Source organism: Lepisosteus oculatus, chromosome 1, assembly GCF_040954835.1.
Source record: "Lepisosteus oculatus isolate fLepOcu1 chromosome 1, fLepOcu1.hap2, whole genome shotgun sequence".
NCBI lineage: Eukaryota > Metazoa > Chordata > Actinopteri > Semionotiformes > Lepisosteidae > Lepisosteus > Lepisosteus oculatus.
In genome coordinates, this window is record NC_090696.1 from 21,397,210 (window position 1) to 21,419,725 (window position 22,516).

General features: G+C 51.6%; 2 protein-coding genes across 6 annotated transcripts in view; one reads left to right on the forward strand and one right to left on the reverse strand.

The window, feature by feature from the left end:
* Positions 1-902: 902 nt before the first annotated feature.
* On the forward strand, positions 903-10,336 carry sp5l (Sp5 transcription factor-like). 3 transcript variants are annotated; one of them, XR_001478189.2, is made up of 3 exons: positions 903-1,235; positions 8,181-9,594; positions 10,101-10,336. XR_001478189.2 is itself a non-coding variant. In XM_006629448.3 (2 exons), exons 1-2 carry the CDS (start codon positions 1,182-1,184, stop codon positions 9,225-9,227), a joined length of 1,101 nt encoding a protein of 366 aa, XP_006629511.1. In that variant the 5' UTR covers positions 903-1,181; the 3' UTR covers positions 9,228-10,336. The 3 variants fall into 3 exon arrangements, 1 of the variants encoding a protein (XP_006629511.1); XR_001478188.2 differs by having other exon boundaries at positions 8,181-9,584; XM_006629448.3 differs by having other exon boundaries at positions 8,181-10,336.
* A 4,738-nt stretch (positions 10,337-15,074) lies between these two features.
* The window catches only part of arhgef25a (Rho guanine nucleotide exchange factor (GEF) 25a), a 74,788-nt gene continuing 67,346 nt past the window's right edge, over positions 15,075-22,516 (reverse strand). For 2 of the 3 annotated variants that reach the window (XM_069187404.1, XM_069187411.1), the window contains 2 exons: positions 21,029-21,196; positions 20,155-20,513 (listed from right to left, as the gene is read on the reverse strand). In XM_069187404.1, the coding sequence (XP_069043505.1) occupies positions 20,379-20,513; positions 21,029-21,196 (303 nt within the window). In that variant the 3' untranslated portion in view covers positions 20,155-20,378. Of the gene's footprint in view, positions 18,431-20,154; positions 20,514-21,028; positions 21,197-22,516 lie in introns of those variants that run through there. The other variant, XM_069187407.1, reaches the window with a different exon arrangement.

Consider the following 22,516-nt stretch of genomic DNA (forward strand, 5'->3'; position numbering starts at 1 on the left):
CTTATCGATTTTTTTTATTACACAGATAAAAATATAACACACTCTCCAGCTGTCGCTAACCAAGAGTGTTTATGTATTTTAAAGAATAATATAGCATCAGATTCGGACTTTACTCCTACTGGTGTTCACCGAGTGAACTCGACCACAATTCTAGCCTATCCATTCAATAATTATGACTATACTATCATTATATACTGTGTTATTCCAAGTTAGAAACCCCCTATACAGTGAAGAAACTGGGTATTAGTATAATTACTGTGAGTTGTAGCCGTATAGTTTATTTCTAGAAGTACTATTAAGAAGAACAGTAATAGTTTATGATGGGACTGTAGGAGATCATTTTGTTTTTTTTTTATTAAAGAAAAAAATAATTAAAAACCAGACACGCTGTCTAGTTGCATTTAAGAAAAATACTTCAAGACTGGACACTATGAGAGATTTCGTGCTTCATTTGACCAAACCGTATTTAATCCTAGTTCCGGTGGGTAGCTGCAAAAGGAACAAGAGATAGGTTTCTTCCATGCTGAAAAGAGGAGAGAAAACACAATCCTATCGGACACGCGGGCTGTCCCGTGAGGGCTTCACTGGACAGGGCTCTTCAATGTCCTTCTCGTGTTGAAAGAGCTTAATCGAGGGACGGGACTGCACGACGTGGAGTTTGTGATCTCCTGTACCTGTCGCGAGCCCCGGCACTCCCCCCGTCTCCCCCAGAGCAGTGCAGAGCGGCCCGGGCTGCGGGGGGTCTCTCTCTGCAGAGGAGGGATGAGCTCTGATGGGCTTTGAACTGATCTGAGCGGTTTCAACTGATTGGCTGGGTCGTGCACTTCAAAAGAGGGACACGCCGGCCGGAAACTATTGGATGCCGAAAGTGGGAGAGGGTGTGTGTGAGGTGGGGGGGGGGGAGAGATAGTGAGCGAAAAACTTTGTGCGAGCGAGACGAGAAGGACGCGGCAGGAGAGGAACGCGCACACGGGGCAGGATTGGGAAGTGTTCAATGCCACGGGATTACCTTCCGCCCGCCGTGCTTGGCCCGAGCCGCCGCGCGCTCCTGCAGCGGACGGACGCGGGACCTCGATGATCCGCGAGCCCGGCCGCTGAGTGTCCCGGCTGTGCTCTCGCGACGCGGCTAGCCCGCTCCGCCCGCTCCGCAGGTGGGGACCCAGGAGCGGCCCCGGAGTCAGATGGCGGTACTGGCGATGCCCAGGACTCAGAACCTTCTGCACGCGTTCTTACAGGTTAGTGCGGGGCGCCTTTTTCATTTTTGCTGCGCAGGAGGTCTGCACGTGGTCCCTGATGCATTGGCACGTCCCTGTCGCCCTGTTCTGAAATCCACACGCTTGTGTTTGCGGAACATGCTGCAAAAAAACTGTAACCAGCTGTTGTCTTACGAAGGCAACACGAGACGACATAAACGAGCTTTACAGCCAAGGTACGTTGCGCGAGCATTTCCAAACCGTTTGCGCCAAACAGTCCAGCACTACTGAATGTTAGCAGTGAGTACGTTATGCTGCAGAAGTAGACTTTCAAGCACACAAACACAGGAATGTACAGAGAGTGGAGTGTGCGACACGCGGGGCAGTCTACAACGACGCATCTCTGCAGCTAGACAGACTTTTAGAGACTTGTTAACGAGTCTCTCTGTTAAAAGCAGATCCGTGGGACCTTGTTAAAAGCGACCAGTCCCCCCCTACAGAGAGGGCAGTAGTCGTGTGTAAGACTGCCCATTCGTCCCTTCTCACATGGCCTCATCAGGATCAGGGCTGCGGGCGGCCAGGGGCGAGCAACAGCCGCAAGACGGCAGGGTCCTCCCAGTCCATCACACACACAGACACACACACTCACTCACACAAGTTAATTGACCCACCAGCAAGTCTTTGGACTGTGGGAGGAAACCCACACGAACGTGGCGAGAACATGCAGACTCCACCCAGACAGCACCCCGGGGCCGGAATGGAACCCAGGGCCCGAGCGCTGTGAGGCAGCAGTGCTGACCCCTGAGATCACCGTGCCTACCAGAGAGCATCATGTCCTCCGGAACTCCTCTCAGAACCTATTCATTATTATTGACGACTGTATAGGAAATGGCATTTAAACGTTGCTCTTTAAACATCTTTAAAGAAGTCACAAAAGGGAATCATCATAAAAAAGTAATTTTAATTAATTTAGGGTATTTTGAATAATTATTAAAAGTGAAAAATCTTGTGTTCTGTAGATTTACCACACCTTCAAAGGAAGAATGCATTTTTAAATCAGAATCTTCAGTTTTTCAAGTTTCTTTTTAACCCTAGACGTTTTAATACAGTACCAGGCAGGGCGGGCGGCGGTGGAGCTCCTCTTCGGAATAATTACGACAAGGGCGCCGATAGTTCGCGAGATCAAAGACCTGGATAAACTCAAAACTCTTTACAAAAATCCCGACCTCAACCCCGAGTGCGAGTGGGTACGGGGATACACCCCCCAGTCCACACGACGAGACCACCACTCACCGTCTTGTTTCATAGGAACAAGCAATAGGTGTATTCCAGGCTGAAAAGAAAAGAGGGAAAACACAACGTTTCGTCTGTGAAGCCTTCTTCACACCTGAAGACACACCTGAAGACGTTCACAGCCGAAACGTTGTGTTTTCTTTCTTCTTTTTCTCAGCCTGGAATAAACCTATCACTTGTTCCTTTGCAGACTACGTGTGCTGACGCAGCTACCCGCCTGACCCGTTTCATAGTACGAACATATCCAACTGTGAATTGGGGGTGCCGATCAGAGGCAACCGGGTGTACCCCAAAATACAGCGTTCACCGCTCCCCTCGAGTTTTGTGGGCGCCAACGGCGCGTTTTCTTCGTGTTAAATTTCCTTCCATGTTTAATCGGAAGAATTTGCCGCCTCTCGTTTTAGAAAACAATTGAAAGAGCGACGATTTTTTCCCAAATGTATTCACAACTATAGCTAGCATTTTCGTCACTCTGTCAGTCAGGCAGTTCTTAGTGCTTTTCTTTAGCTCTGGTTGTGTTCAAAGTAATGTTGTGTTGGTAGTGTTTATTAGCTCTGGTTGTGTTCAAAGTAGTGTTGTGTTGTTAGTGTTTATTAGCTCTGGTTGTGTTCAAAGTGGTGTTGTGTTGGTAGTGTTTATTAGCTGTGGTTGTGTTCAAAGTAGTGTTGTGTTGCTAGTGTTTATTAGCTCTGGTTGTGTTCAAAGTGGTGTTGTGTTGTTAGTGTTTATTAGCTCTAGTTGTGTTCAAAGTAGTGTTGTGTTGGTAGTGTTTATTAGCTGTGGTTGTGTTCAAAGTAGTGTTGTGTTGGTAGTGTTTATTAGCTGTGGTTGTGTTCAAAGTAGTGTTGTGTTGCTAGTGTTTATTAGCTCTGGTTGTGTTCAAAGTAGTGTTGTGTTGGTAGTGTTTATTAGCTGTGGTTGTGTTCAAAGTAGTGTTGTGTTGCTAGTGTTTATTAGCTGTTGTGTTCAAAGGTTTTTAACCGCTGTGAGGTCAGGTAAAGGACAGGTGAGAGAAAGCCAAGGGTTTCACTGTTGAAACGGTCTGTACCGCTCGCGTGGAAAGACGTGTCCGTGAGAAGTTTGCGTCCACGGACACTCTCTCTCGGGGCGCAGGACGAGCCCGTTGTGTTGGTGTGGTTCCAGCAGGCGGCCCAGGGTCTGTTTCCACAGCGGGATAAAGGCAGGTTCTAATTCAATTCAGTAATAATCTAATAATCTAATTCAGGCATGAACAGCAACTGTCACGGCCTTCGAAATACTGCTGGACCCTGCTAGAGGGACACACTGGGCTAGAGTGGGGTGCAGTGGGATACACTAGGCTAGAGTGGGGTACAGTGGGAAAGGGTTTGATATGAGATGCAGGGGAGTACAGTGGGGTGCAGTTTGATATTGTGAGATACAGTGGGGCCCAGTGGGATACAGCTAGGTAGAATGGGATATAATGAGGTACAGTTTGATATTGTGAAATAGTCAGGTACAGTGGGGTGCAGGTTGTTGATATTGTGAGGTACACCGGGGTGCAGGTTGATAGCATGAGATATAGTGGGGTGTAGGTTGATATTGTGAGGTACACCGGGGTGCAGGTTGATATTGTGAGGTACAGTGGGGTGCAGGTTGATATTGTGAGGTACACCGGGGTGCAGGTTGATAGCATGAGATATAGTGGGGTGCAGGTTGATATTGTGAGGTACACTGGGGTGCAGGGTGATATTGTTGAGGTACACCGGGGTGCAGGTTGATATTGTGAGGTACACCGGGGTGCAGGTTGATAGCATGAGATGTAGTGGGGGGCAAGTTGATATTGTGGGGTACACCGGGGTGCAGGTTGATAGCATGAGATATAGTGGGGGGCAGGTTGATATTGTGAGGTACACCGGGGTGCAGGTTGATATTGTGAGGTACAGTGGGGTGCAGGTTGATAGCATGAGGTACACCGGGGTGCAGGTTGATATTGTGAGGTACAGTGGTATGCAGGTTGATATTGTGAGGTACAGTGGGGTGCAGGTTGATATTGTGAGGTACAGTGGGGTGCAGGTTGATAGCGTGAGATATAGTGGGGGGCAGGTTGATATTGTGAGGTACAGTGGGGTGCAGGTTGATAGCGTGAGATATAGTGGGGTGCAGGTTGATATTGTGAGGTACACCAGGGTGCAGGTTGATATTGTGAGGTACAGTGGGGGGCACTGAAGCACAGTGGAAGAAACAGCACCGATCTGTTCTCAACCAGTGGCCCTCCCTGAGAGATCTGCCTCCTTCTCTGCAGGGCTCAGCCAGTCCCTGGTGGGCAGTGAGCCAGTCAGCCATCAGAGGAGGCAAGTAAACATCATGTTCCCAGCATGAACCACCTGACCCAGTGTCTCTGACACTACAGATCAGAGTTACCCTGTGCACTCCAGGACCTTGGCCAGCAGGACAGAGCCCCTCAAATAATAAAACAGAGAGAAATATGTTACTACAGCTAACATGAATATGGTCAAATAACATATATTCTCTTGTCCATCAGCACTGGATGAAGTCTTCAACTAGTTACTTGCCTTCTGTTTGTGGCCACTGACCAAAATGCATGTTAATAACCTGACTTAAACTAACATGAAATACACTCAGGCAGATGCTGTGACAAAGCTGCCCGGAGATCTTACATGGGCATGGAGCTCAGTGTTAAGTCCAATACAATTCAGCTGAGGTATTTATTTACAAGAGAAACAACGAGTGAAAGGGCAGGGGAGTCCCGAAACTGAAGGCACTGGGTCTCTTTCCCCTCCCAGATACCCTGTTCCCCAGACGCTGCTCTGTGGGCACCCTGGGGACCTGGGGGTTTTAGGAATCCCTGTCCTGCTCTTCCACAGCCCATCACCCTCAGCCAGCGACCCAGCTGGCCGAGAAATGAGCCGGGCAGAGGCCCTTAGAGAGGGAGACCTCCAGTCCAGTCAGAACCTGCACAAAGCCAATCCTGACCCGATGGGAAGGAACTGTCACGCCCCACACAAGGGCCCCACACTCTCCCTCGCCAGCGCCACTGCATTCCCAAACCCACTGTTTCACGATCTCATTCCTGACTGAACCCATCACATTCTCACAGGCACCCGAGTCCACAGATTCTCACTCCCGAGCCAATTCTCCACCCACGTCCCTCTCCCTTCACTATGTAAAGTTCCCTCGCGCCCTGTTGAGAAGCCTCCTCTAGAGAGCTCTAGTGCGCGTTTTTGTCTCGTCGGATTTCCCGGTTTTTGGACCCAACTTTTCCCATTGTCGATCTTGTCCCTCGGATTTCGCCTTTCGGATTGTCTTCTCGGTGATCTGTCTGTCTCGGTTAGCCTGGTTATCCGATCTCTAGCTCCTCCTATTGACCTTGCTTCCGGATTACGATTTTGGATTGTTAGCCTCATTGTTAGATTATTAGAATTCACGGCTACGCACAGGATTCCCTGGCAGGAACCTGGTTCCTGGCTGGAAGAGTGACCATCTGCTAGCTGAGCCATCGTATTCACCTTCAGTAACATCAAGATCAGCCGAGAGCTCACAAGGCACAATGAATCTTTGCTGGACACTCCTCGTGGTTTGTCCATAACGGATCTGTGACTATAGACAATTACTGCTTGCTTAGATGTTTCCCAGATTAGTGTTATCAGATTGCTACTAAAACCTGTATGATAGAAGTCTGATGCTCCTAACGAGGACAGGAGTTTAGCCTACTGGAAAGTACACTATTACAATGTAATTTTATAGATGCAGTATATTGCTCAATGAGCATCTACATTAACAATGTTGTCCTAACCTTAACACTGGGCTTCTTGATCATTTAACATGCTCCGTCGCACAAAAAATCTGATTTGTTTTCCAAAATCCTTGGAATCAGGGCTTCCTAATCCCTGCACCTGGTCATCTCTGGTCATCTCTGGTTTTATCCGATGGCGAAGCACCTTGCTCCATCACAGCTCTGGGGTTCTGGGTTCAGTTCCTGGGGTGCTATGTGTGTAGAGTTTGTACATTCTGCCTGTATTTGTGTGGGTTGCTCTGGTTCTCTCCCACAGTCCAACGAGATGCTTGCAGGTTCATTAAGCTGCAGGAAATTTGGCCCGGGTGTGAACATATGTGTGTCTGTGTACCTGCCCAGGGTACATCCTGCTTTCCTCCCACTGCTTGCTGGGATAGGCTCTGGGTCTTCTGCGACTCTTTTCTGGATGAAGCAATAAGATGATGGACGGATGGACGAAGCACTAGTGGGTTAATAGCAGTTGTAGCTCACTTATTAAGTTTGTTGAATTGGCTCATTTTAATTGGTTTTGGCTCCTGAGACATAAAGGGGATTCAAGCTCTCACTGAAATTGCATCTTTTTTAACTGACCGCAAAGCCAATTAATCACGTTATTTGTTTAATTAAAGCTTCAATCAATTAACCGAGAGCTCAGCAACAAGGAGACCCAGAAGACTAGACGCTAATGAGGAGCAGAATCACAGAGTATTGTTGCCTCAACTCTTTCTTTATCCATTCTGTGTCAGCTGGCGGTGCAATATAGCACCCAGTTGTTAGAGCCGACGTGTGATGTTCACACTGCCCCGGTTAGCAAGCCTGGGAGAGTATGTCCGCTTCACACCATCAGTTCACAGTGCTTTGACAATGTTGCACAAATGCTGTAGGAATGTAGCACCAAAACATTACAACTCAGAATTCGCATTTTAACTTGCCGACGCGTTGCAACGTTAACGCAGGCTGTCAGCTGGGGATTTGGTCAAATTCCACCATGCGAGTCGTTCAACGCCTCTGCAACATGCCCAAGTGACGGGCTCCATGAACACTCACTCATCACACGTTTCTTCCAAATCGGGGTCAAAGGGGAGCCTATCCCAGCGAGCAACAGGCACGAGGCGGGGTGAACTTGGGGCAGGACACCAGTCCATCACAGGACACCGTCAGGGTCGACGTTAGGAGCGCCTGGTTGGACCCTGGACCCTATGCGGCGCTGGGACTGTAGGTAGGTAGTGATGGGTGTCCAAATCCCAAGGGCGAGAGGCGAATGTCGTAGTCGAGGTAGAAGAGCTAGGCCGGGGATCACAAGAGTCAGGTCGACAGGATCCACGTCCAAAACGAGAGGCGAGACGAAGTCGAAGCCGGAGGAAAACAAGGTGGGGTAGCCAGAAATCGGGTCGAGGGTAGTTTACGCGCACCAGAGAAAGCCAAAGAGAACGTCTCACTAGTGAGCGGGGCCTGAGAGGAGTGAGAGGGTGTTAACGGGGAAGAGAGTGAGGAAGGACAACTGGTTAATTAGTGCGCAGGCGTTGGTGGTGAGAGGTGCTCGTAGACACACAGACATTCACACACACTTCCCAGAAGCCAATTAACCCACCAGCACGTCTCTGGGCTGCAGGAGGAAACCCATGTGACCACAGGGAGAACATCCAAACCCACGCCAACATGCCCCCCTGTTCCACTGGGCCGCCCCTAAATCAGACAACCAAACCAGACCGGCATGGCAGCTCTCTGGGCTCATCGGAAGAGCACAGCTCTCCCCTTTTCCCTCTTTCCCGCCTTTCCCGTATTGTTCATTTTTCCGTGTGGAATGCCAGTCCTGCTCCAGCTTCCTGTTATGTTTTCCGCTGTCCATCGCGGGGCAGCAGCCAGATCCGACAGAGCAGTCCGGCTCGGCGTGCCGAGTGAGCGACACGCCCTGACTGACCGCTCCTTTCCCTTGGCAGGACCGGACCCCCAGCTCCTCCCCCGACAGCGGCCCCCAGCGGCCCCTGCCCTTCCTGGCGTCCACGTGCGGGCAGGCGAGGCCCGCGGCCCCCGAGGCGCCCCCGTTCCCCTATGAGGCGGCCGTGGGGTGCAGCTCGGGCATGTTTCCGCTGTGGAGCAACGAGGCGCCCCCCGGCGCGGGCCTGGGGGCGCACCAGATGGCGTTCGGCATGCCCAAGGTGCAGTTCCCGGGGCACGTGCAGCCAGGCTTGGGGTCCCACCACCCCCAACACCAACACCCCCCCCACGAGCTGCCCCTCACCCCCCCGGCAGAACCCCTGCCCCCCCACTACTCCTTCGAACTGTCCCCCGTCAAGGTGCTCCCCTCCCAGGCGCAGGGCGGCGGCTCCTATCCCTACCCCCAGCCCAGCGGCATCATGGGACAGAGCTTCCCCAGCTTCCTGCCGAACTCCTCCGCCCGCCATCACCTGCCCGCGGGGGCGCACATGGACGACGGCCAGCAGTGGTGGAGCCTCCCCCCGGCCAACGCCCCGCCCCCCGGGCACCCCTTCGCTCTAGGGCGCCCCCTGGTGCTGGGGCCCCAGCCGCAGATCGCCGCCCTGCTGCAGGGCCCCTCCAAGGGCCTGCTGAGCTCCACGCGCCGCTGCCGCAGGTGCAAGTGCCCCAACTGCCAGGCGGGCGCCGGCGCCCCCCCGCCGGACGAGCCGGGCCGCAAGAAGCTGCACGTCTGCCACCTGCCCGAGTGCGGCAAGGTGTACAAGAAGACCTCGCACCTCAAGGCCCACCTGCGCTGGCACGCGGGCGAGCGCCCCTTCGTCTGCAACTGGCTCTTCTGCGGCAAGAGCTTCACCCGCTCGGACGAGCTGCAGCGCCACCTGCGCACGCACACCGGCGAGAAGCGCTTCGGCTGCCAGGAGTGCGGCAAGCGCTTCATGCGCAGCGACCACCTGGCCAAGCACGTCAAGACGCACCAGAACCGGAAGGGCCGGCAGGCGCACTTCCTGGGCGGGCCGGAGAGCGTGCTGGGCGGCATTAAGAAGGAGTAGGAGCTCGCCTCGCTGCGCGCCGGCCGACTTTCGCTTTTTGACCTGTTACCGTTCCCCACCCCTTCCAATTTTGCCTGTTAGCGGAACTCCTCCAACCCGTTTCTCCACGAATCCGCTTCGCCGTCATTAGGATCCCCTGTCGGTTCTGCCGGCTGCGCGCACGGACTGCTACGGCGCGCGTTCCTGAGGGCTGCGCGGCCCCGCCTGGTGAACCCTGAGCCGAGGCGAACGCGCGCTCCCCGGAGAGGGCTCCTGCGCGCGTCCGTGCTGGATTGACGTCAGTGATCGCCGAGGCTCCTGGAGATGACACGCACCTGACCCGAAGTCCCACGGCTTCTCCAGGAGGCTGTCTTGCCCGTATATTTGAGTTTGTATATATAGCTCCTATACATACAGAAGAATTATATTATAATTCCTGGACTACATTCCTGTAACATCACAGTTTCTTGTAATATTTTAATTAATAGGTACTATGGAATTCATAGTTCCCCACGATATTGTGAAATTTGACACGATTTTTTTTACTGTATTTCAGTTCTAACTTTATATATATATATGGTCCAGAATGTAAAAATAGTCTGTGCCTCACTCGTCAGCTGTACCTGCTGTGATGAATTCAGCGTGTCGCTGCCGCCAGAGTGGGGAGCTGGCCTTTTTTTTTTAAAAATAAGGATTTCAGAGCGTTCCCAATTCCTTTGTCCTTACGAAGCCTGCTGGAAACGTTTCTTGAACAGTCTTCGAACACTTCAAGCATGTTATGCCGGCCCCTGTAGCGATTTGTCTAGGCGCACAATGCTTTGGAGACTCCATTAGGTGGGAACACTGATGCGCGTCTCGGTTGTAATGTCAGTATTGTAATATTCCTAATTACAGCCCGCTAAGTGTCCTTGAGAACTGATCCTACTGCTTTCCCTCCGGCCCTCCGGAGCGCCGAGCGGCGTCAGATGTGGCCGGCTGTACCCCCCGGAGTGGGCCGTCTGGAGCGGAACCGCGGATTCGGCTGTATATAGTGTATATCTGTCTGCAGTGCAACGGCTTGTGTAAAGGAGTTTCGACCGGAAATAAAAAAAAAACATACTTTGTTCTACTTAAACTGTTTGAAAAAGCCCCCTCCCCCGCCTTTATCATCGTCCTGTCTTCCCGGAGAGAAATCGGGTGGTGGGGGTAGGTGTCCTGTGATTTAACACTCCTCCCCCGCCCAGAAAGGGCTTGCGGGTTCCCGGCTCAGGCTCGGTTCTCTTTCCTTCTGCCCCGAAGTGTAATTAACGAGTGCGGGAGAGTCTCTGTCCCTCGTCAGCCCCTGCCGTGGCTGTGGTGAGGGGTCACTGCCCGGCTGCACTTCCATGTAAATCCGGGGGACACTGCCGGGCCGCGGGCCGGACGAGTGTCACGCCTGCCCGCTTGGTGTTTCAAGCAGACCGGTTTCAAGCGCAGTTCCGCAGCGGGGCAGAGCTTCTCACGGCTCGGCTCGGCCTGGCTCGATTCTTCTTCAGAATGCCTTATAAAATAAAAGGTTAGTTACACTCTAGCCACGCGTATTTATTATTATACGCGCTTTACAATTGCTTATGTACGACGGTATTGCAAAAACAAATTAAAAAAATCACACTGGCACTTGCCCGTAAAATGTCCTACTATCACCCATCCGCCCAATGTCTCGCCCCGTCTTCCAGCTCAGGGGCGCGGGAGCCGCAGCCGATCCCGGCAAGCCACGGGCCCGCACGAGTCTTATCAGCACCGTCCGTGACGCTGGACGGAACCATCGGCGGCCTTAGTTCAAGTGCACTGTAAATTATCTCGGCGGTGGTTTCTTTTGTGGTTATTTCAGGTGTTATCTTATTTCGTAAGTCACATTGGATAAAGACGTATAGTAAATATGTTATGGTTAATAATACTAATAATAGTTGACGTAACAGACGCCCTATCCCTTACTGCGCCTTAATTAAATGATAACATGATGATTATTATTATTATCAATGACAATTCTTTTGGAGAGCGGCTGCAGAGCTAATCCACTTTAGAGGGCACTGCACTTGAAAGTGTCAGATTAATTCGAGGTCGTATTTTGTCCCCTTGTAATTAACTTATTCACCCATACCCGTACAGATGACGGGGACCGGGTAAAGCAATTACTGCCGATATAACTAACCAGATCAGGTTCCTCCGAGCTGAGGTGCTGGAGGAGCTGGAGTCCCGTCTGAACCACTCGTGTTTTAGTTAGTTCGCACAGACGCGCGGATAGCGGGGTGGGCGACACGACCTCCCGGCGGGTGCCAGAGGAGTAAAGGTTTTTAATGGTTTAATGGTAAACATTAAAGGTGTTTAATGTTTAATGGGCGGCCGAGCCCCGAGCGAGCTCTCGCCTGGCCTTTCACTTGGGAAAGGAAGCAAAGGGCCTCCCCCGCTGTAAACACTAAGCACACTCGCCGATGAAGGGGCGCGCTTGCTCGGTCCTGTTCAAGGTCGCAGCCCTGCGAGGCGGGCAGGGAGCGGCCTCCCGCTGCTTTTGGGATTCCCGTGGAGAGGCAGGAGCCGCCTTTGATCTCACCGCCCCGGGAACCCGCATCACTCGACCCCGCCGCGGCCCTCTCCCGGCAACAGAGGTGCAGAGACGAGGTTTTACGAGTTCAGCCATGCACACGGTGGCTAAGAACAAAAAGCACAGCGCCGGGCTATTCTTTTCCAGGGAAACATTCCTGGAGCATGACATTCCTTGTTCTCTGCAGGGATAGAAACTCGTCATTTGTTACACGGCGAAAGCACCATCAAAGTATCTTCAAATGATTATTTTACATTAATAAGAACGACGATGATGATGATACTGACGACGATGAAGAAATGAGCAACGTCAATCATGCACGTGAAACAAAAACTATGAGGTTTCGCCGCCGGCGCTCGGAGCCGGTATGAGTATTTCCCGTGCTGCTGGTGGTCTGGTCATTGAACGCGATTTGAAATCCCTGTTAGGACGGATCTGACATACTCCCTGTGAGAAACTGAAGGGTCTTCTTGTTTTTTTTTACCAAGTTTGGAAAAATGTAATTCCTTCTACCTGTCCTCAGAACTCCCGTTCTCGCTGCCGGAATGAACGCCGCCGGTCACCTCTGTCTTGTCTTATTCGGATTCTGGGAGGATGGCACCACCGGATGTCTGATTTGGTTTTAGGGTGCATAGATGGAGGTCTTGGCGGGGGCACTGTTGCCGCAGCAGTGGGGTTTTGCCACTCGAGCTCTGGCCACCCTGCTTGCCCTCGTGTAGTGGGGTGACCCGGGTCCCGGCCTGCGGGTGCTGTAGAGATGAAGAGCTCGGTTTGGCCCGCTGCACTGCGGCCTTCTGGGACTGGAGCTGTCCTGTAAAGACCATCAGCAAGGCTGCTGGACCAGCCCAGTCTGCTGGACCGGTATTTAACACCACCCTGGCGTTCAGACAACATAGTACTGATGGAGGTTTAAGGTCAGGGGTGTCCAGTCCCGGTCCTGGGGGGTCAGTGTGTCTGCAGGGTGTCCAGTCCTGGTCCTGGGGGGGTCAGTGTGTCTGCAGGGTGTCCAGTCCCGGTCCTGGGTGGTCAGTGTGTCTGCAGGGTGTCCAGTCCTGGTCCTGGGGGGGTCAGTGTGTCTGCAGGGTGTCCAGTCCTGGTCCTGGGGGGTCAGTGTGTCTGCAGGGTGTCCAGTTCTGGTCCTGGGGGGTCAGTGTGTCTGCGGGGTGTCCAGTCCTCAGGCTTGTAAATAAAATACAGTGAAAACGGAAACGCAGAAGAAACCTCCCTGGAGCCACAGCAGAAAATGCAGGAGGAAAAGCAACGGGAGACCACGGTATTTGCAGAGCTGCAGTCTCACTGCGCTTCCAGCAGGGGGCAGAAATGGGTTGGTTTGGAAACTCGGAACACTTAAGCGAAGTGATTACCTCGGAAATTGTTTATTTTTGGGGGTGGTGGCTGGCTGTGGTTAAGTCAACCATTATATCAGACAGCACAGACTTGTCTGAATATGCCTGTGCCGTAGACATATTGGGTCTAGTGCTTCAGGGGTGGGAGTGGAGTAACAATTTAAATGTATATAAAGATCCCGCTGTCCGTTTTCAATGCGCACTTATCTGCAGTTCCTTATTGTGCCACAAGAGGGAGCGAGCCGCATGCCTATTGAGCGGACGGTCTTTACCATAGACCGCGGACACCTGGGTGTTATTTGTGCCGTATAATTCTGAAATATTAAAGACCTGGAAACAGTGATAATATTGTACGAAGACTTCAAATGCACTAACAGTCAACCTTGCGGTCGCCTTCAGTATCTGAAAGGGAAACATGAATCAGAGGACTCAAGCGGGAACAAAGAAATGGAGGCACTTCTTTACACAGAGGGTGGTGGGAGAATGGAACAAGCTCCACTTTCTTTAAAAAAGAAAAGGCCACATGGCTCCTCTCATTTCTAACCTTTCTTATGTTCTTCTTATGTAATTCAGACTAGGTACATGAACAATTGATTCAAATCAGGTCACTGAGACTCCAGTGTGAAATGAAATCCAGACAACACCTCAGCCTTAGAGAACTGTGAATGAATATAACTGTACACCCCAACAGCCTGTGTTCCTGGTCCCTGTATCTGCAGGGTGTCCAGTCCTGGTCCTGGGGGGGTCAGTGTGTCTGCAGGGTGTCCAGTCCTGGTCCCTGGGAGGGTCAGTGTGTCTGCAGGTGTCCAGTCCCGGTCCTGGGGGGTCAGTGTGTCTGCAGGGTGTCCAGTCCCGGTCCTGGGGGGTCAGTGTGTCTGCAGGGTGTCCAGTCCCGGTCCTGGGGGGGTCAGTGTGTCTGCAGGGTGTCCAGGCCCGGTCCTGGGGGGTCAGTGTGTCTGCAGGGTGTCCAGGCCCGGTCCTGGGGGGTCAGTGTGTCTGCAGGGTGTCCAGTCCCGGTCCTGGGGGGTCGGTGTGTCTGCAGGGTGTCCAGTCCCGGTCCTGGGGGGTCGGTGTGTCTGCAGGGTGTCCAGTCCCGGTCCCTGGGGGGGTCGGTGTGTCTGCAGGGTGTCCAGTCCCGGTCCTGGGGGGTCGGTGTGTCTGCAGGGTGTCCAGTCCCGGTCCCTGGGGGGGTCGGTGTGTCTGCAGGGTGTCCAGTCCCGGTCCTGGGGGGTCGGTGTGTCTGCAGGGTGTCCAGGCCCGGTCCTGGGGGGGGGGTCAGTGTATCTGCCCAGGTAGGAGGAAATGTTAAACTGGTCCAGTTAAGCCAGTGACCAGCTGGTTTAACTTGTTAAAGCTTTTAGCCACAGCGGCCTGCCAGGACCAAGACTGGACACCCTGCTGTATTCAACACTTTTTTTCCCCCTTTTTAATTTTTTCAGGCTTATACATGGTATCGACATACAGCTAACATGTTTTTTTAAAGCGTTCCTTGTCCTATGTCAGAGGAGTAGACAAGCTGGGGCTGGCGATGTAACACTGCTTCCTCACAGCGCTTTGGTCCCGGGTGTGATTCCAGACTGGGGCTCTTTCTGTGTGGAGTTTGCATGTTCTTCCAGAGTCCACATCCCATTTTCCCCAGTGTGTCAGTTTCTTCCCACCATCCAAAGACCTGCAGGGTGGATTTGGCGGGTGTGTGTGAGGTGAGTGCCCCAGTGATGGGCTGGCACCCTGTCTTGTCCCACCCTGAGTCCTGTGCTTTCAGAATGGGCTCTAAACAGCCGCACCCTCAACAGGAATCAGCAGCTTTCTGACAGTGGGCAGAGGTCATGGCGATTATCGTAGAGATCGAAGTTTCTTCTTTGTGTGTTTGTGTGGTCACTGTGTGGTCTTTTAAACACCCGAGTACAGCAGCCAGGAAAGCCTCTCAGCTGTTAAAGAAAGAACACAAGCTTCTGTCGAGAATTTCCGAAAAAGGACAAAGTTTTTATTTGTCATGGTACAACAGAAGAGAGCTCACGGTCCATTGTCTGCTGAGCCTGCATGGATTGGAGGTCATTTCCTCCTTGTGTCCTTTCTGTTTCACCGCTTGGCTTTAATAAAACATGCAAAAAGCTGGTTAAAATAATCGCCACGTCCCGAGGGGAGACGCCGCACGGGGGGTGACCGCGGCGTAGTCTCCGATACTACACAGGGCCCCCCCGAAAAGAAAGATCAGAAAAAAACAAGGGGAAAACTTCACCCCGCTACAGGGCAGCTGTACAAAACGGTGCAATTTTAAAGGACGGAGGACCTCCTCATTTCCTGTGCTGCCTTAACCACCTGTGAGCGGGGTCCCTTCGTCTGTCTTTGGACACTGTGCGGGGGGGGTCCAGTCCTGGTTCTGGACGGCCAGGCCGTCCACAGGCTGGGAGTGACCGGGGCAGGTCCAATCAAGTCACTAACGGGCAGATTGAGGTCGTTAAGATCTGACCCAGATTAAACCTGCAAATATCCCGGCTCTCCTGCAGGACCAGGACTGGTCTTTCCAGTCCACCATAGCAGCAGAATCTGAGTTCTTTGTTGAATGGGCGCCTTGCGTTTCGAACCCTTCCCTGTGCTCATTTCTGTCTTTCCTGGTCTTCCCTTTAAAAACAAAACAAGATCTCGAAAACATTTCTTCTTTTAGAAAGGAGCTGCATCGAGTTTCTCAGCTCGAAATCAGCAGAGTTCTGCCCGTTTTCAAAAGACCATTTTTTTTTCTTTCCAAAGACAAATCTTATTTGCTGAGTCTGAAATTCCACCCAGTACGCTGTGTTTTTGTGTGTTTGTGGATTTTAATAGACACCCACAAGTGGTCTTGCTTTTTCTACCAAGAAAAAAATACAGACCCAGCATTAAAAATAACTCCCAGGTCAGTGGCCTGCAAATTCAGAATCCGTCCCCATACTGCATCTATTTAGCAAGAGAAACCACACCCGCAGACAGAAATGTGAGCGCACTGTGCATAAACTCTGCTTGTGTTACTGCAGTGTAAGCAACCATGATGTCTCTTCCCCATCAGCAGATACCAGCTAGTGGTAGCTGAGACACCAGGGTGATTTAATCAAATCACTTTAACTGAACTGAATTCATTTTTAAAAAAAACATTGAGTGGGTGGCTCTGTGGCACAGTGGCCAGCATTGCTGCCTTGGAGGTGTGGGGCCCCGAGTCCAATTCTAGACCTGGGGTGCTGTCTGCGTGGAGTCTGCATGTTTCCCCAGTGATCATGTGGGTTTTCTCCGGATGCCCCAGTTTCCCTCCCACAGTCCAAAGACATGCTGGTGGGTTAACTGCATTTTGGGGAAATTGGCCGTGGTGTGAGTGTGTGTGTGTGTGCCAGTGTGTGCCCTGCCATGGGCTGGCATGGGACGACTGCCTTGTGCCTGTTGCCTGCCAGGATGGGCCCCGGCTCGACCTCGTGACCCCGAATTGGAAGAAGGGGTTAGAAAGTGGAAGGATGATAGAAACCATTTAGGATGCAGGGTCCCAGTGCTAATGTCTGCAAGTGTATATAAAGTCACTAGGCCTCTAGAGAATCTAGAAACACTTTGGTATTTTTATTCCAGTACAGTATTTCATCTTGCATGGGCCTGTGGGTCCTGGCCGTTCTTGTACAGACCCCGTAATGGGCCAGCAGGGAGGGTACACGCGTACCCCAGGGGTTCAGGGGTGACCAGTCAGTCCTGGTCCTGCAGGCCTGCTGTGTCCACAGGTTTTCAGGTCTCCTTAAAGCATCAGCACCTGGGGAGCTGGGGGCAGGTGTTTGCTTGGTCCGATTAAGACGGTCACAGCAGATTTCAGTTGTTTAGAGCCAGGCTGGAGTGAAAACCTGGACACAGCAGGGAAGACTGGGAGCTGCTCCTGGTGGCACCTCCGGTGAAGCCTGTCCATATCATCTCCTGGGAGGTTCCTATGGGATTTCTTCTGGACTCTCCGCCATCCCTCCCTCATGTAGATCCCATCACATGATCACAGTCTCTCAGCGCTAAACGTACAGTCTACCTCATCCCCAACCCTGTGAAAATGAGACCGCTGTCTCTGTGTGTGTGTGAAACAAAGGCTCCCCCACAAACACCCACACACCCACTCAGAAACCCTCACACCCACCCAGAAACCCAAATATCAACTCAGAATCCCACATATCCACTCAGACACCCTCACACCCACTCAAAAACCCCGACACACCCACTCAGAAACCCCCACTGTCCTCTCAGGGTGGCTTGGTCATTTGGCGAGATTACCAGATGAGGGGTTAGTACACGGCCTGGGGTAACAACACATATTCTGGGAGCTGTAGCTGTTCCAGGGATAGCTGTTCCCTGTTTCTGGGAAGACGCCTGTGGACGAAGAGGATTCTGCTCGGAAGTGTGGTGCGTGATGCTCTTCATCGAGCCCAGTGCAGATGGAAATGAGCCTTCCAGGGCTCCTTCAGAACACGAAGCTCTGGACTGCAGGATTCCCAGCCTTGAGACGGACAGTCATTTTATTAAGAAAAGAAGGCTTGCCTTTATGTGTCACAATGTGGAGGTAAACATTTGCTCCCTGTCTTCTGCGTGCAAGGTTCCTGGAGCAAAAGCGATTCTGGAGATTGTCATTCTTGGAAGGAGGCTTTCTGGCCTGTCCCTGGCAAGGGTGCGGTCCGTGTTAACAGTCTTTCCAGGGATCGCCTGGATAACCAGCAAGGAAGAGCCGGAAACAGGGTAGTCAAATAATGTGATTCCTGCTTTGTTTAAAAAAAGAGCTTTACCTGATTTAAAGACATGGCAATATCCGGGATCGATCCAGGCTATACTTGGGAAACATCAAGCATTTTCTGGGATCAATCTGGTCTTTCTCCATGAAATATTTTGGCTATATTCAGGCAACATCTGGGAAATTATACAGTTCATATGCAGGCCATATCTAGCTCCTACAACTTCTCCAAGACTTTGAAAGTCTTCCCTTCACTAGAAGGAGTTGCAGGTTTACATTCTGGCGATTAAAAAGGAAGAGAATGTCTGGGGCAAATCAGGCCCCTCACAGCCAGTCCCCCAAACCCCACAACGGGAACAAGGGCGCCCCTGAAGGGCCGGCCGAGGCGGGAGTGATAAGTTCTTGGTTTTTTTATGACATTCTTTAAAAAACGAGTTAATTCATGACGCGAGGAAGCGCTCCTGACGACAGCACCTCTGGAGGGAGCGATTTCAGTCTATAAGTCGTCCTCCGCCAGCTGTGCCAAGGGGCCCGTCCACTGGGTCGGCAGGGGACTGGGGGACAGGGCGCTGTCCCCCGCCTTCGTGTGGCATGTGTTGCCCCCTCTCTGTGGGGGAGAGAAGAGACAGAGGAAGAGCGCTCTTTCAGCACATCGTGCAGGTCTTCAGCTTCCTGTCGAGGCCTGGAGCAGCGCAGAGCACTCTCTAGAGCAGCAGCAGCAGCTCCACTCCTGGAGGAACACTGTCTACTCTGGGGTCTCAATCTCTTAATCACACGGATATTGATTTCAGGCTTTCATTTGTGGCAGATTTTTAAATGTGCTTTTGGCTCTTCTGTGCCTTTGTGATTGGTATGAAGGTGTGCTGCCTGAAGGTAACCAAACTGGCCTTCTGGAGAAGGAGAGAACATATATGGGTGTATCTGATACACTGTCACACCACAGTGGGCTTGTCTGATACACTGTAACTCCCATTATGGGCGAGTGTAATACAGTGTCATAACACACTGGGTGCGTCTGATACACAGTAACTCTCATTACGGGCCTGTTTGATAGTGTCCCTCCCAATGTGGAGCTGTAGAACTCAGTTGGAATGAAAAGCCTCAGACAGTGTTCCTGCAGGACTAGTTTCTCAGGGGCCAGGGCTAGTGGAGCACTATGTTAACATACTCACTGGTCAGAATATTTTGAATCCAATGAACAGCCCCTCCCAGTAGGGGGCAGTGTGTTTGGGGTTTGGCTAGAGGAGCAGCAGACAGAATTCCATCACCTTCCTTGACCTCCGCAGACCTCAATCCTGCTGGAGACCGGTGGAACCAGTGGAACTGTCCAGTTCGGTCCCCACACACCACCACCCATCTCACAACCCCAGCTGAAGGCTGTCCTGCTGCAGGAATGGGACGGGACTGGGTTGTGGATACTTCAGCTCTTTGAGGAGTCCATCAGGCCATGCCCTGTTTTTCTTTGATGGGGGGTCCTAATATTCTGGCTATTGAGTCCAGAAAAAGTTGGCTATGTGCTATTTATATAGTTAACCTTAACTATGGGGACTTATATTAATCTTAATGCAATGCAAAAATATATCCTGAGAGGCACTAAAAACACAGCAGATGCTGCAGCTCTTTGCCATGCTTGTCTGTTGCATTTTAATGCCTCTCATTGTTCAGTGGTGAGTTGTACAAACAATGTAATTCAACATCGTGCAAAGCCTTAATGGGTTTAGGAATGACATGCCTGAGCCTGGCAATCCATCCAGGGTGTAGTCCCAGGCTGATCCCCCAGCCTCACCAGGAGTAAGCAGCTTTCCGACAACGGATGGACAGAATGAAGGGATTTGGATGTTAATACAGGCCAGATGTTTAGAAATAACTGCTACACAGTGGTGTGGGGGTCAGCATTGCTGCCTCGCAGTGCTGGGGCAGGGGGTCCTGGGTTCGACTCCGGGGGTGCTGTGTGGAGTTTGCATGTTCTCCTCATGGAGTGTGTGTTTGCTATAGGTGCTCTGGTTTCCTCCCATTGTATGAAGCTGTGCTGGTTAATTAGCTTCTGGGAAATCTGGCCCAGGTGTGAGTGTGTGTATCTGTGACTGTGTGTGTCCTCTGATGGACTAGCATCCAGTCTGGGGTGTATCCTGCCTTGACAGGCTCCTGTATTGGATGAAGTGCTTTAGAAAACAGATGGATTATGCTGTAGCAGCCTCTTTTAGACTTTGCTGCATGCAGAGAAAGAAAGGTTTTGAGTCCCTGGCCTGGGTGTGTATAACCTACACCAGCAGTGTGCCTGCTCACCAGAGGCACTGAGCTTGTGTACAATCACCAGTCTTGGGGGTGGAGTCAACGTTACTTTGACATCTTTTTAATTAATTGTGTCCCCTAACGAGAAGGCATGTTTTTGCCCTTCCTCCCATTCGATGTCTTTAATCAACTCTTCCCTCACTGGAATAATCGTTGGCTTTTGCCTGCCTGGCTCTCCTGCTGCTGCCCTATTAGCTTTCTGTCGTGCCTCTCGAACCCGAAAGCAGGCAGCAGTTTCGCAGGATCAGAGGCTGGAGGCCGAGTCACGCCGGGGCTGCTGTCTCGTCTTCTTCGCCCAGAAGAGCAGACAGACCCTGCGCCGGCCTCTCCAGGGACGGTCCAAGAAAACGCCATTTAACAGTCAGCCCAGCACGCGCAGGCACGAAGCCTCCTGCGTCCTGTGCACATATTAAAAATAGAGCTGCTGTTTTCGTTTTGTAAAGCTGTTTAAATGCAGGAAGTGCTGCTGCGGCTTGTCGGGTAGTAAACCTGGATTGACTTTTTGCAAGCTGATTGCTATTTGCGTAAGTAAGGGATTTGCTGTGCATGTAGAGCAGATTATTGGTATTTTGGCTGTCTGTGAAGACAGAGCCTGGCTCGGCCCTCCTCCCTGCACTGCTCTGAGCTGTGATCAGCGCCTGTTTCATCTCCAGGCATTTGCACAGGCTCCTTGTCTCTCTTTGTTGTCATGATCTGTTTTTCCATTGTGGTTTTCTGCACGTACGGCCTGATGTCAGCCCCCACCTCCCTGGCCTGGCCTTGTGGGAAACAGCCACAGTCCGGGCCCGATAAGGATCTGTTTGATCAGGGCTGGCTTCCTGGCCGTCTGGAGCGGCAAGATTGGAGCTGCTGTCCCCCTGGAGCCGGAGCAGAGCACTTCCTGCTGTCAGAGGCCGGAACGACAGTACTGTACCTGTGTGCTGTGCTGGGCCGGGGGGCACAGTCCATTGGAGACGCCCTGGCACTGGTCTGGGGCGAAGGGCAGTCCGGGCTGCTCAGGGAAGGCCAGGTGATCGTGCATGGGAGAGAGGCCCGGCAGACTGGGGTTTGAGTCTGGGGGGCTGTGCTGTACCTGGGGGGACTGTGCCGAGAGACAGACAGGATACCGTGTTATTACTCATAGGAAGCACCCACTTTATTTTCAGACAAATCTGTTATAAATCTAAATATACGCCAATGTGGTGGACTGGCGCCTCCTCCAGGGTGTATCCTGCCTGGAGCATGTTGTTTACCAGGTTAGGAACCTACCCTGCATTGTAGCAAACAGTTATTAAAGATGGATACATTGATGTACGTTGTATTTTGTCCTGCATATATTTTTTTATGGGCAGCACGGTTGAGCAGTAGTATACATTGTTGCCTCACAGCTGTGAAGTCCTGGACTGAATTCCTGGGGAGCTATCTGTGTGGAGTTTGTATGTTCTCCCTGTGAAAATTGGCGGCTGGGAAAATTGGCCCTGGTGTCAGTATCTGCGCATCTGTTGTCCCTTCCAGGGTGTACCCTGCCTTGTGCCTGTTGCTTGCTGGGATAGGCTCCAGCTCCCCCGTCACCCTGAATTGGAATAAGTGGTTAGAAAATGGATGGGTGGATGGGTACATTTTTATCATGCTGAATGCTCTGCATAAACAGCAAAGACAATAAAACAATTGGCTGCAAGTGTAGGAGAGCTGATTTCTCATGTGAGTGTATCATTAGATAGAATTAGGAGAAGTGTTTACTGGTTTGTTCACTCTCCCAGGCACCCAGTCATGCCCAGGCTGCCAGAATCATGTTGGTTACACAAATTCTGTATGTGGTGATAACAATCACAGGGAGACTGGGAGAACTATCTTGAATATAAGAAAGCTGACAGAAAGAGGAGCCATTTTCCACATCCAGTCCATTTGGTAGCTGATTGATCCAATAATCTCATTCATCTCTTTCTTGAAAGCAGCCAGGGTATCAGCTTTAACGTACAGTAGCTGGTCACCCGCTCTTTGTGTAGAGGAGAGCCTCCTGTCCTGTTTTGAATCGGCCTGGGTTTCAGCTTCGACAACATGGCTGGGCTGCTTGTTCCACACTCCCACAACTCTTTGTGTAAACAAGATCCTCCAGTTCTCAGGAACATACAAAGGAAAACTGAAATTCTGCATGGTGGTGTTGTAACAATAGGATCTTGGCACAGCAATCTCCCTGTAGGTAACATTTTCTCTCAACCATTTTCTCTTGAGCAGGGCCTGAGCTCTGCACAGGATGCTACACACTTGTTCCACAGGTTTTCTGATAGCCTATTTCAAGTGCATCAACTCAAAATGGCTCATTCATGCGATTTGATATCAAGCTATGTCTAAATATCCCAACTGTCTTTATGCATTTTCCGAGTTAAATATTTGGATTGCTGTGCTGTATTGTAAGGGAGAG

Coding starts and splice junctions, on each gene's coding strand:
- sp5l (XM_006629448.3), top strand. CDS start 1,182: ATGGCGGTACTGGCGATGCCCAGGACTCAGAACCTTCTGCACGCGTTC. Junction 1,236..8,180: donor TTCTGCACGCGTTCTTACAG/GTTAGTGCGGGG, acceptor TTCCCTTGGCAG/GACCGGACCCCCAGCTCCTC.